The sequence below is a fragment of the Canis lupus genome, chromosome 10 (genome assembly GCF_011100685.1).
Source record: "Canis lupus familiaris isolate Mischka breed German Shepherd chromosome 10, alternate assembly UU_Cfam_GSD_1.0, whole genome shotgun sequence".
Lineage (NCBI taxonomy): Eukaryota > Metazoa > Chordata > Mammalia > Carnivora > Canidae > Canis > Canis lupus.
In genome coordinates, this window is record NC_049231.1 from 9810358 (window position 1) to 9824340 (window position 13983).

General features: G+C 47.6%; 1 protein-coding gene across 1 annotated transcript in view; it reads right to left on the reverse strand.

Moving 5' to 3' along the window:
- The window catches only part of GRIP1 (glutamate receptor interacting protein 1), a 660770-nt gene extending 654500 nt beyond the window's left edge, over nucleotides 1-6270 (reverse strand). Inside the window, exon 1 of the mRNA XM_038549945.1 lies at nucleotides 6198-6270. Coding sequence (XP_038405873.1) covers nucleotides 6198-6255 — 58 coding nt within the window. The 5' untranslated portion in view covers nucleotides 6256-6270. The remainder of the gene's footprint in view (nucleotides 1-6197) is intronic.
- Between the last annotated feature and the right edge of the window lie 7713 nt (nucleotides 6271-13983).

Genomic DNA, 13983 nt, shown 5'->3' on the forward strand with positions numbered 1-13983 from the left:
CCTACATGGCCCCCACACCTGGTGGTGTTTCCCACCTTCACCTGCATACCAAGTCCCCCTCCTGAGTATCTCTGCATGGCCTGAAACAGGGCATAGCCTCCTAGTGACCCCACCCCTCAAGTCCCTCCCTTTTCCAATGTTTTCTCCTCGCCTCCAGGGTGACTTTTCCAAGATATAAACCTGATCCCTTCACGTCTCTATCAGAAACCCTTCAACTGACCCAATTTCATTGCCTGATGAAGACAATCTGAACTCTTCAATCTGACATACAACTTCTTTCTAAATCTGGCCCTCTACGTCTCATCTTCTCCACCCAGCTTCCCCACGTTATGGGGAAGGGCATAGTCATATTCTACACTCCATGTGCATGGTCAAAGCCCACAATCCAGCCCCTTAAGAAGCCAACAGTGGTTCCTGACATATTCTATTCTATGATGCTTTGGAGCATGCCATGCCCATTGCATGAAATCTCTACCCTCACATCCCAGCCCAACCTTCTATGTTCCTCTCCTGCCTTCAAGTCTTTTAACACTTCCTCTGTAGCACCTCCTCAGCACAGTCAATCCCTCTTCTCTGCTCCCTCAGCACTAATCTTTCCAGAAGAGAAGCTGTATTGAGTTCTTCGTCAGATCCATAACTCTCTAACTATAGATATATAATAATCTCCTTGAACATGGGAACCCTGATTTTCTCATCACAGCAGTTAGTGGTAAATAAAAGTTTGCTAAACGTATGAAAAAAGTGGCCTTAAGAGCTTCTTCATCTTTGTGTCAGCCAGACTAGGACATATATCAGTGACCTCGCCTTCATAACGTTCTCTGTTTTAGTACATTTACATACTAAATGTACTAAAATGTACGTTTAGTACATTTTCACAAAATGCTGGGCTTTTTTCTTTTATTAGTTTATGAAGTTTTTAAAGAATACAAAGTCATCATTTCTTCAGCAGGACACCTTGAGGTGTTAAGTCGACAGATCTGTATCAAGATATCATACAAATAATGAGTTGCTATTACTGAGCCTGGCACTATATGAAAGGTGCTGTCATACATAAATTCCACATTTGTTCATTCATTTAGTCCTCCCATGAGGTAGATGTTATTTGCCCTCATCTTCAAGAAGAGAATACAAGAGGTCTGAGAACTTAAAAGATCACAGAGCTAGAAGTGCCGAAGAGATTTAAACCCACTGTTGTTCAACTTCTAGTACCTTCTTGTCCACCACTGTGCTGGGTGGGAGCTAAGGAATCCATCTAGGATACTAACCACGTCATCACATTCTTTTCAACACCTGATTTGCTGCTTAAAGTTTAATCACTGTTGAAATGAAAGGCGGTAAGAAATTTGGTCAGGTGCATTTTAATCAGCATATATAGTTAAAAAACAATAAATTTCCCATAAAACTGACAGCACTGTTTGGTCACTGACATGCCTAAACGAGCAGGTTTCTTGAATAAGGACATTTGTATTGATAGGTTTTTCTAATTCTATTAGGAAACCCTTGAATTTATGAAGCAATACACTTTAATAAGAGATAAAACAAGAGATTCAAACCCAGGTTTTGCTTTTGCATTTGAATAATCATTTGGTTAGATATGTTACTTTGGATTACTATTACTTTCTTATTTATATTACTTAACTATTATCATAATTTAAGTAAAAATAAGCTGATCAGATCCTAAGTTCCTAAACCATCAGCCATCATGCAACATTTAATATAACAGTCTTTAAAACTATGATATCCTTTTCCAGTTTAAGTTGATACTTCTTTTTCTTGGTGGAAAAAAAACCAATCGGGTTACTGCAGAAGAAAGCATTATCTGAAGTCCCTTTGTCTGGCTACTGGGCCTTCTAATAGATAGCTAGGCTGAGAGTTCAGATGGATGGCTTTAATTAAATAAAATGTTGGCAAAAGAGCAAATGCACAATGGCTATTAACAATACAGTGGTTTCCCCGATCATTGCAGTGAGGGAAAATACCGAATTCTTGTTAATTCTTGCCTTCATGGCAAATACTCTTTGAAAAAGAATGAAAACTATGCAATTTGAGATATATATATATATATATATATATATATATATATATATATATATATATAGAATCATTGGTGGGGAAAGTCATTCACTTAAATGACTATCTTTAAGTGCAGTCAAACAATTGTCCTTAAAAATATGTTGACATTTCAATCCTTCTTGTTAGAGTTTAATAAATCTATCTGGTTAGTTTGTCAAATGTCCAAAATATACTTTGGAAGCTTTGTCCCACTAAACTAAAAATTCTTCTGACAAATTCTTGATGAAAGATTTAGTGTCAGTTTATTAGATGCAAAAAATCCATGTTTTATATAAGTGTCTGTGTGTGTTATGTATGTATACATATATAATGCTAAAAATTTCATGTCAAAAAATGTAACTTAACTTCTTTTTTTGAAGTAGCTCTTCAGAAAATGGTGCCCTAAGTCTTGGCTTTATAACTTCAGGCATTTTTTTTTCATTCTGTGAGCATCAGTTTCTTCATCTGTCAGGGGAAATAATAATACCTACCTTAAAGGCATGCGGTAAGGATTGTACCAAATAATGCATGTTAAGTGTCCAACACCATGCCCAACACATAGCATTCTCTCCATGCATTTTGATTTCTTCTCTTTTCCCCACAGCACTCCCCAGCCAAAAGTCAAATTTCAAACTGGAATTTTTGATAAGTAGGTTGTATAGAATAAGGTCACCAAATCTCCTTGAGGTATGGAAAGTGAAATGGACCAAAGATATAATAATAATGCACACCACTTAAGCCCCCTGTGCTTTCTCATAGATATTTTGTAAAAATTAAGTTCTTTGTATCTTAAGAGATCCAAATACTCAGTCAACAAAACAGAAGCCAAATCCCAGACATGATAATTTCTACAGAAGTCCAAAAGGAAGTTCTCAAGTTTACCTGTATACCTCCAAAACTTAAGAACAGAAACACAAGGAGGAAGGGAGCTATATATAAAATGTATACGTTCCTCCCTGATGAAGACACACACACACACATACACATGCGAACATTTACTAAGCAAAGCCACAGAAATCAGAAGGGAAGCTACAAGGCAAAGGAAACATCATTAATTACTAAGACTTTCCTTAACAGTCATATTTCTATTACACATGAGAAACCAATAAGCAGATTAAAACAACTAATACATTACTTAATTCAAGTGGGTTATTAAATAGTTTTCAGTATCATTTCTCTTCTCCTAAAACATTTACCCAAAAGTGTATTAGATGACTTCTGAATGGATTGGGTGTATCAGCTCAAGCAGAAAACCCGGGGAGGGGAAAGACAGAGAAATGTGTCCTGAATTTTAATAGTATGTCATTGTACATGGGTGCATCTTAACATGTCATTGTAGAAGTGACTGCATTAACTGCAACAACCCATATGTTACGGTTTCTCTGCTCAGCATCGCATGCAGTAGCAATAGTTCACTCAACATCATCTTGACAGAAGCCTTCAAGATGAACCCAAGTTATGAATGCTGTGTAGGTATGGCATGAAATCCTATAGATTGGTCAAGTCTCTCTTAGTATGTGATAATACTAAGAAGGCAGTTTCCCTAAATCTTTGAGTTGAGATTAGCATTTTTTAAAAAAGAATAATGCTAAGAAATAGTTGTTCAAATATGTGGTCCTTAAAGAAGCTAGCAGTCTGTATTAAACTTAATTAAATTAAACTTAATTTGCATTAAGTTTCAGGAAGAGATTTAGCTAAACAAAATCTACATGAAAAAATGTTATGCTAGAGTAGTCTCCGTAACAGGTTTTACAATGCTTAACTGTAAATTGCAGTTGCGGGGAGAGAGGGATGTGGAAAAAGCAATGGTTGTATGAGCACAACCAACCTTAGAATCTAATGATATTAGAAATCAGCATTTTGGCCAATGTGATCCCCAGACAAAATTTAAAATGTACTTGTTCCCTTTATGTTCATTATTTTCCTGACCAACCTGATGGTTCAATATATTTGTTTATATGTAAAGAGAACTAATTCAATACTATTTGAATCCTTTAAAGTCATAAATTCCAAGGTGGGTGGGGGGGACTAAATACAAGCTGATTACAAATGCAAATAGAAAACATTGCTCATTACACTAATACCCTCCAAAATACAAGCCAATTATAAGCAGTGTCCTTTGACACATGCATTAAAAATCATGTAGTCAGCTCAATCAATTTAAATATGTACGGATATATGTGCACTCACAAGTAACTGAGACACAAAAACCAGGTAGGAGATTTTAAAAGAAACAAATCACATATATTTGTGCATTCCCAACGAATCAAGACCTCGACAAGAAATGCCACAATTAAATCCGAAACAATACTAATCAGAAAAGCATCACATGATATGAGCAAGAAGAAATCCTTAAGGTGTAAAAAGACACCAAGTCATAAACATCCCTATTTCTCCTATGGGAGAAGATAAAGTGGAATACGCAATTTCTGCCTCAGATTTCTATGTTCTGGAGGAAATTCAGTCTTCTCTGCACCAAGCAGATTAGGCGATCATCTTGCAAAGTTACCATATATTTCTAAAAGACATACAAGTACATTTTGTCACAATCCAAAAATCTACCCATTTCAGCATTCGGATAAAACTTGTCGGCGGTACTGCAGTGGTTTTTTAGCAAACAGGCCCAGTTAGCGCCAAGTCCATGGTGACATCTAGTTGACAGGACAGACCCTCGGTGTTTGACAGAGTGCTTTCATTTAGTGCTTTTACCTGGTTATGAATTATTGGTACCGCTCTTTGCAACCTGGAAGATGATATGACTTACGAAAGGGAAAAGCAAGGGTAACTCTAAAGCAGGGGCAGCCTTTTGAGTGGGTAAACCTAAGGTCACCTGCCAGGAAAGGGCGCTGGAAAATGAATGCACGTACCCAATAAGGAAGTGGTTAAAAAGGGATGAATTCCCTGAGTCATTAAACACGACATAAACCAAAGACAGGTTGTGCCACCTAGAGAAAAACTGGAAATCGTACATTGGCTCTTCAGCAGTCAGCAGGATTTCAAACGCCCTGAAACTTTTGGCATGCCCAGTAACCCAACCACCCTCCACACCAACCCATCAAGCTGCTGGATTCAAGCTCCCCTTGACAACCCTGCCTTCTCCACACACCAGATTTGCCGCCTCCTGCTTTCCTCACCCCCCACCCACCCACCCACCCACCAGGCACCCACCCAGCAGGCACCATTTAACCTCGGCATCGACTGTTGCCACAGCCCATGCAGACCCAGCATCCTGAAACACAGCCAATTCTAAAGCATTTTTCCTCGAAGCCAGGGCCAGCTCGGGTGGGAGGAGCGGGGGTGGGCGCGGGGGTGATCAACCCTGGTGGATCCAGCCGGCCGAGGTGCCCCCGGAGGCCAGCGCAGCCCGGGCGCACAGCTCCCGAGCCCCCCCAGCCCACCCGGGGGTGCCGTGGGGGAGGTTCTGGTGCCCTCGGCGCATCGCCCGCAGGGTACGAGCTGCCTCCCTGGCCAAGCTCTGCAGCATCCCGGCAGCACGGCGTGACCCGACGGCCCCGAGCCCGGCAGGTGCAGGCGGCCTCCAACTTTCCTGCGGTCGCGTCACCTGGAGGCGGCGGCGCGCCCAGCTCGGTCTGCGGGGCGGGGGCACCCGAGGTCCTCCCGCAGCGCCTTCACCCAAGGAACCAGACACTGACTACGAAAAGCCCGCAGTCCTGCGGAATCAACTTGACAGCGGGGACTGCGCCAGGGCATAAGTCACCCCGGGCCCCCGCGCCCCCCGCGCGCCCCCGCGCCCCCCGCTCAGTCTCCGGCAACTTCGGGCGCAGCAGCCCCGCCGAAGCCCTGCCGGAGGCCGCGGGAGGAGGAAAGTTTGAAAAGTCACTTAAAACCCCGCAGGACCCCCCCGGCACCCACCCGTCGGCAGGCGCGCGGGGCTCCACGTGCGAGCCGCCCCGGGACGCCGGGTGCCCTCCACGCCCCCGTCTCCGCCCGAGCCCCCGCTGCCCCCGCGGCGCCCTCCCCGCCCCCCAAATCCCGCCACTCGGCGCCTCGCCCCCCCGCGGCCCCGGAGGGCGCCCCTCCCCCGCGGCCGGGCAGGTCGGGGCGCGGGGGGAGGGGCGGGGCGGCCGCGGCCCGGACCCCGCTCCCGCTCCCGCTCCCGCTCCCGCCGCCCGCCGCCCGCTCACCTCGCTCCTGCTCCTCCGCCTGCAGGCAGATGGGGATGTTCTTCTTCCAGCCCGGCATGGTGTCCGCCCGCCGGCTCGCGCTCGGGCTCGCTCTCCCGGCTCCGGGGCTCGGCGGGGCTCAGGGGCTCAGGGGCTCAGGGGCTCAGCGGGGCCGGGGCGCCCAGGCGGCTCCCGGGCACATCCAGGCGGCGCCGGGCGGCGGCTCCGAGGCCGGGCTGGCGGCGGCGGCGGCGGCGTGCGCGGGAGGCCGGGCCGGGCCGGGCGGGGCGGGGCGGGGGCGGGGGCGGGGGCGGCGCGCAGGCCGAGCGGCGGACGGCGGAGCCCCGGGGGCGGGGGCGGGCGCGGGCGCGGGCGGGGGGCGCGGGCCGGGCGGGGGTTGGGGGCTCGCGCCGCCGCCTCGCCCCTCCTCCTCCGCCTCCGCCTCCGCCTCCGCCTCCTTCCCCTTCCTTGTCTCTCCGCCACCAGCAGGTGGGACCCGGGCCGCCGCCGCCGCCGCCGCACAAAGCTCGGCAGGACTGAGGCTGCGGGCTCCCCGGGCGCCGGGCGGCCGAGCCTCCCCCGAGACGCGCGCGGGGCTGCGGGGGGCGGGGGCGCGGGCGGGGGCGCGGGCGGGGGCGCGGGCGGGAGGGGCGGGGGCAGGGGGAAGGGGCGCTCACTGCCTGCGCGCCCGGGGCCGCCCGCCTGCCGCCAGGTACCGCGCCGAGCTGGCACCGAGCCGCGGGTGCGGAGCCCTCGCCGCCCTCCCCGCCCTCCCCGGCCTCCCCGGCCCGCACCCCCTCCCCGGCCGCACCCCCTCCCCGCACCTCCTCCCCCTCCCCGGCCCCGCTCCCTGGCCCGCACCCCCTCCCCCTCCCCGGCCCCCTCTCCCTGGCCCCGCACCCCCTCCCCGGCCCCCATCCATGGCCCGCACCCCCTCCCCCTCCCCAGCACCCGCCCCGGCCCCGCACCCCCTCCCCGGCCCCCATCCATGGCCCGCACCCCCTCCCCCTCCCCAGCACCCCCCCCCGGCCCCGCACCCCCTCCCCGGTCCTCCTCCCTGGCCCGCACCCCCGCCCCCTCCCCAGGTCCCCCCCCCCGGCCCCGCACCCCCTCCCCGGCCCTCACCCCCTCCCTGCCCCCATCTCTGGCCCGCATCCCCTCCCCCTCCCCCTCCCCGGCCCTCCTCCCTTCCCGGCCCCCCTCCCCGGTCCTGGCCCGCACCCCCTCCCACCCCCACCCCCGCCCCGAGGGGAGGCTCCGCCGCCCCGGATTCGCTAACTTCGCCCTCAACTAAGGGGAAGAGCAACTTTGGGGATGGCCGCGCCGCCCCCAGAAACCGTCTCCCGGCGGAGCGGGCAGGGCGTGAGCGCAGAACCTCTTTTGTCTCCGATGAAGCCAGGGGACCCGGGCTAAGGGGTCAGTCCCGTCCCCAACAACAGCAAGGGTCTCCCGACCAGGTTTTAGGGTCAGTCGCTGCCCGTGGTCACAGTAGGACAGCGGCGCTGTATCGGGGTGGACAGCAGCCTGGAAGGTACCCCCCGGGGCGGGGGGGGGCTGGTGATGTCCCGGGACATCCTGGGAAGGGCTCCTGACAGCCTTCAGGATGACACTGGGCGACTGTCGGCCCTGTGGGGCTGTGACCCCCGACTGCCGCCCCCTGGGGTGGGGACCTGGCTGCATGACACCCACATCTTCACCTCCAAAAAGACAAAAAGAAAGCCCAGAAAGATAGGATCTTTTTTTTCCCCTTGCCCCTGCATAATCAGACTTATCAGGCTGCAATGTTTGCTCCTGCCACTGCCCCTTTGGCCGGGGAGGGGGCGGGGGGCAGCTGTCATTCCAGAACTGACCAGCTGCCAATGACAAGTGGCAGCTCTCCTAAGGAGAGGCCCAGGCCCAGGAGCTGGAAAGGTAAAGGACTTGAGGGGCTGGAGGGAGGGAGGGAGGGTGGGGCCCAAGCCTCCCAGGGGGTTATCCATAGAAATCCAGTCTGAGCTGCTCAAATCTCCATTCCAGACTCTTGGAGAAGTAAAATCCAGAAAAATCAATGCGAACGTCACACCTGCTGCTCTTAATGGTTCGCCCTCTGTCCTGAAACAAACAAGACTCCTTGGCTGCTTTGGACTGAATCTTGTTTCAGGATCCAGTCCCGTTTCCCGCCCCCCACCCCACCCCAGGTCTTATGGAGAGAAAGGGGTTTATCACTGATTTCCCCAAAGGAACCGGCCAAGGCCAGCTACAACCAGGATGTGTATATGGCAGAGATCTAGGTTTTGACGACATGGAAACGACCACAACATTGGCTGTACTTGCTTTCTGTTTTAATGGCATCTTATGGAGCGTCTTATAGGTATGTAGCTGTTCTAACAACATAACCCAGAAGACCTGTACGAAGGTGTGGATTGAGTCATGCTTGTATAATTACCTCACAGTCAGGGGTGCAGTTGTCCTCCTAGGATTTGTCTAGGATAAGTGATGGATTATAGTAGATAAGGAATTCCCGCTCACAACTGTTAAAATGATAGTATTTTAACTCAGAGACACAAAATTCCTGCTCTGCGTTAGACTCTGGGCTAAGGCTTGAGATACAGGACAAAAATTACAGTTTAGTAGTGGAAGATCAATTTAATACATTCTACTGTGTGTGAGGGCCAGATACTATTTACAGATTGTACAACTGAGATTGGTGAAGAAACTTTTTTTTAAAATAAATTTATTTTTATTGGGGTGAAGAAACTCTTAAGGATGGCTTCCTATGCACCCCGCCTCAAAGTACATATCGTCCAAACAGTTGTTCATCAATATCCAATGTCTGGTGTCTTCTTTGTATGTACATGTAAGTCATCAGTTAGGCTCTAAGCTCAATGAGGGGCAAATCCGGCTTATCCCTTTGTATTCCCAGATCCAGAGACAGTAAGTGCTTGTCAGTGATGGTTGATGGTGACGGTGTTTAACCTCACTTGGGCTACGTCTAGCACATCACCCCATGCCCCCAATAAATCCTTTTCGTCACTGAGATCACTTGCTAATATCAAACCAGAAAAAAATAAAAATCTAAATCATTTAAAACTTAGTTCCATTGTCTGAAGTCATCTCATATTCCAAGCGTTCTATATAAAAATCCGTTCCAAGGAAATTGTAGTGCTAGTGGGACCTTTATGAGGAAGATGCCCACCAGCCAGTAGGATATGAGCTGTAGTATTTTTCTCCTTCATTAAATTTGAAAATCAATGCCTCTTAAAGACTGCAATTACAATGCAATGTCTGTTTCTAGACATCAATTCACTTACATTAAGACATTGTGGGAGTGCCTGGCTGGCTCAGTTGGTAGAGCATGTGACCCTCAATCTCAGAGTCTTGAGTTCAAGTCCCACATTGGGTGTGGAGCCTATTATAGAAAAAGAATTTTGTGCTCCTTTTTTTAAAAAAAAAATTTTATTTATTTATTTGAGAGTAAAAGATAGCAAATGGGAGGCAGGAAGAGGGAGAAGCAGGCTCCTCAGTGAGCAGGGAACCCCATAGTGAGGCTCGATCCCGGCACCCCAGGATCATGACCTGAGCCCAAAGCAGATGCCCCCCCAACTGAGCCATGCAGGCGCTCTGTGCTCCTTTTTTTTCTTTTTTTTTTTTTAATTTTTATTTATTTATGATAGGCACACAGTGAGAGAGAGAGAGGCAGAGACACAGGCAGAGGGAGAAGCAGGCTCCATGCACCAGGAGCCTGATGTGGGATTTGATCCTGGGTCTCCAGGATCGCGCCCTGGGCCAAAGGCAGGCGCTAAACCGCTGCGCCACACAGGGATCCCTCTGTGCTCCTTTTTTGAGGATAAATCTGCCCAACCAAGTTATCAGTGCAGTTTGAATGGGTTTACAGTCTGGGTTTACAGAACTCGGTTTATTTTTTTTCCAAAGATTTTATCAATTTATTTATTGAGAGAGAAATAGAGCGTGCACGTGCACAAGCAAGGGGGGATTGCTGCAGAGCAGAGTGAGAGAGCAAATCCCCAGCAGACTCCACACTGAGTGGGGAACCCAATGGGGGGGGTTTGATCCCAAGACCCCAAGATCATGACCTGAGCTGAAAGCAGAGCCAGAAGCTCAAGCGTCCGAGCCACCCAGGCTCCCCCAGAATTCAGTTTAATTTAATTGTTTTACTTTAATTAATTATTTTACTTTAATTGTTTTAGTTAGTGTGCATAGTTGATTGTACAGGCCACACAACACATTTCTAAACTGGGTCTCACTTTGCTTACTTTTCTGTTTACAATCTTCAAAATAAAATGAAGATGTGTTCTCTTACTACTAGTACCTCCCTCACCTGCTAGAAAAGAGAAAAAGACCTGTAAACCCAAAGCTTTAATTTTAGTATTTGATCACCTTTTCAAGCTTATTTGGATCCACTCAGGCCGTTAAAGAATTGAAAGTGTGTGTGACAGAACGAGCAGCTTCCCTTTCATTTCCTTTGTGCTCTGACAAGTGAGCTTCCCAGCCTCCTGGGCCTTCACTCTAACAGAGTGTTATGACTTCTTGGGACTGAATTTCATGAGTGTGAGGAGTCCCCTGGGAGATGTAAAATCCCAGCTGTTATTTTGGATTTGCTCTAGGGCCTAAAAACATCGACAATATATTTTTTTTAATCGTGCATTGACTTTTACAAACACACACATGGCATACTAAGCAGCCACCTGAAAGTTTCAACACCGCTAACTGAAAACCAGCACTTCTTTTCTATTGCATGCAGTGAATTTGAAGACTCTTTTTAACACCTGAAATGCACTTCGAGTGGATACCCATGGAGTCTTTTAGATGTTGTTAACTCCCTTTTAGCTGCAAAACCCTTTTCAACATTTAAAATGAAAGAAGTTTCCTTAGATGGTTTATCTTCTTGGGGGAAGAAAAAGAGCAGAAAGCAAACAGAATGAATCCAAGTGTTGTTTTTTTTTTAACTTTAAAAATCTTCGGTTAGGGGGTGCCTGGGTGGCTCAGTGGTTGAGCATCTGCCTTGGCTCAGGGTGTGATCCTGGGGTCCCAGGGTCGAGTCCCGTGTTGGGCTCCCGGCATGGAGCCTGCTTCTCCCTCTGCCTGTGTCTCTGCCTCTCTATCTCTCTGTGTCTGTCATGAATAAATAAAAATAAAAATCTTTTAAAAAATTTAAAAATAAAATAAAATCTTCAGTTAGGGGAACATCACTGGGGAAAGGGAAAACATGGGAGAGGAATCTCTAACATGAATAATTTAAGTAAGGCATGTGTGAAAGCAAAAAAAAAAAAAAAAAGGTCATCTAAGAAAAATAGGGTGTGTTTTAAAATGACAGTACTGGGCAAAAAAGTTGGAGTCAGAGAAACAACAGTGGTTTTATGTTTCAATTTGACTAGGCTATGAGGTGCCCAGGTACTTTAGCCAAACATTATTCTAGGTATTTCTGGAAGGGTGTTTTTGGGTGAGGTTAACATTTAAATCAGTAGCCTGAGTAAAGCAGATTGCTCTCCCTAATGTGGGTGGCCCTCATCCAACCAGTTGAAGGTCTGAATAGAACAAAAAAGCCTGACTCTTCTCAGAGTGAGAGAGAATTCCTCCATCTAGCTGCCTTTGAACTAGGACATCAGCTTTTCCCTGCCTTTGGACGGAAACTGAAACATCGCCTCATCCTGGGTCTCAAGGCTGCGAGCCTTTGACTGGGAACCACACCACTGAATCTCTTGGGTCTCAGGCCTTGGGCTTCAGAAAAGAACTAAAACAGCAGCTCTCCTGGGTTGCCAGCTTGTGGACTGCAAATCATGGGACTTGTCAGCCTCCATAATCACATGAGCCACTTCAGGAGACCAAAGCTCTTTACACACACACACACACACACACACACACACACACACACACCCTATTGGTCCTCTATCTTCTAGAAACCTAATACAGAGACCTCTCCAAACCCTGCCTTCACCATACACTAGCTTTCTAACTCTGGGCAATTTAACCCCATTCTGTGTTCCCTCCTGTTTGAAATGTAACACCTATATGGAGACATATGAGCCAATATAGGTAAAGCACTTAGCACAATACCTGGCAGGCAGTTAATTATAGTTGGAAAAAATATTAATGTGTGAAAAAAAAAAAAAGTTATGCAGAGCAGACTCTTGGGTTTCACAGGCCTGGCCTCAAAAAATACTAGAACTGGGCAGCCTGGGTGGCTCAGTGGTTTAGCGCCACTTTCAGCCCAGGGTGTGACCCTGGAGACCCGGGATCGAGTCCCACGTCAGGCTCCCTACATGGAGCCTGCTTCTCCCTCTGCCTTTGTCTCTGCCTCTCTCTCTCTGTGTGTGTCTCATGAATAAATAAATAAAATCTTTTAAAAAAATACTAGAACTCCCTAAAACTGTATGCAAAATTGTGTGTGTGTGTTTATGACTCTCCCTCCCTCGCCATACACGCCTACACATACACACTTGAGGATACAAGAAAGTCTACAGTCTTCGTTAAGTTCTCAAAGGAATGCCTCATCCAAAAAAAAGAAAAGTCCCTGATGAGAATGAAAAGAAGGTTCCATAATATATAATTAATTTCTAGTTTTGCTAACTAAAAGTAGTAATCCAAGAGATTTACCTTCCTAAATTAGCTTTAAGATTACTGACAAAGTTCCAGCTTTCTCCTTCCCTTTGCACCCAAACTTTGCAAAGTCATCTATACTGCTGACACCCAAGTTTTCAACTCTGATTCATTCCTAAATTAACTGCAGTTTCTCTCTGCAAAAGGCATTATCATCATTTCAGGCCCCTGGGGCGAAAATCTGAGGAACATTTTGACTCAATCCCAAATCCCCAATTGGTTACCAAGTTCTTTCAAATCTACCTTTGAAAGTATTCTGGAATCTCTCTCCTTCCTTTCCATGAAACCTGCCCTGATTCATGCCTGTATCATCTCTCACCTGGGCCATATCAGTAGCCTCCCCGGATTCACTTCTTCAGCCTGTCCTTACTCCAAACCACACCCCTGCCAACCTTGTTGTTATGTTTCCATCTTAGTAAAATGATGACAAGTTATCTTTCTTCCATCTCAAATCTTCCAACAATTCCTCATACCTACTTCATTTGTCTTCAGCTACAATGCTCCACACCAATGCCTGCCCTTCTTTCCCTCCCTCACTTGTTGAGTTGCCCCAATACCCCCCTTGCACTCCCTCTACCTTTCACTATTTTCATCCCCTGAACATACCATAATGCTTCCAAACTTTCATAACTTTGCTCATTAAAACCAAGATGGGTTGAGTGCCTGAGGCCAGGAGACGTTGTCTTGAAACTAATAGGTATCGTAGTCAGAATATGAATCCAGGGATGTTGGGTTCCAGAGTTTATCTTTCCACTCCATGCTAAACCATCCACTTTTATTTCTTTCCCAAACCATACTGTTTCCATCTTTCGAGTCCTATTCATACCCTACCTCTCCTTTGCATCTATATTTCTCTCATCTCCTCAACCCCCCTGCACTACTATATCTTCCTGTTTATAGTATTTAATTGCAACTTATGTGTAAGTCTGATCTATCCTATTACACACTAAGTTTTTACGGGAAAGCCTGTGCTAAACAAGCCAATTCTGAAATAAAATCGTTTAGGTTCAAATCCGTCTGTACGATCCTGGGCAGCCACTTGCTTATCCCTGCTTTGTTTCCTTATCTATAAAATACAGATATTAACAAGGCAAATCGCATATCATTGTTGAGTGGATTTAAATGTGTTTGTGCACATCAAGCACTTAGACCAGGGCCTGGCTCACAGGAAGAAGCTAGTAGATTTTACATATTATTATCACAGAGCCAG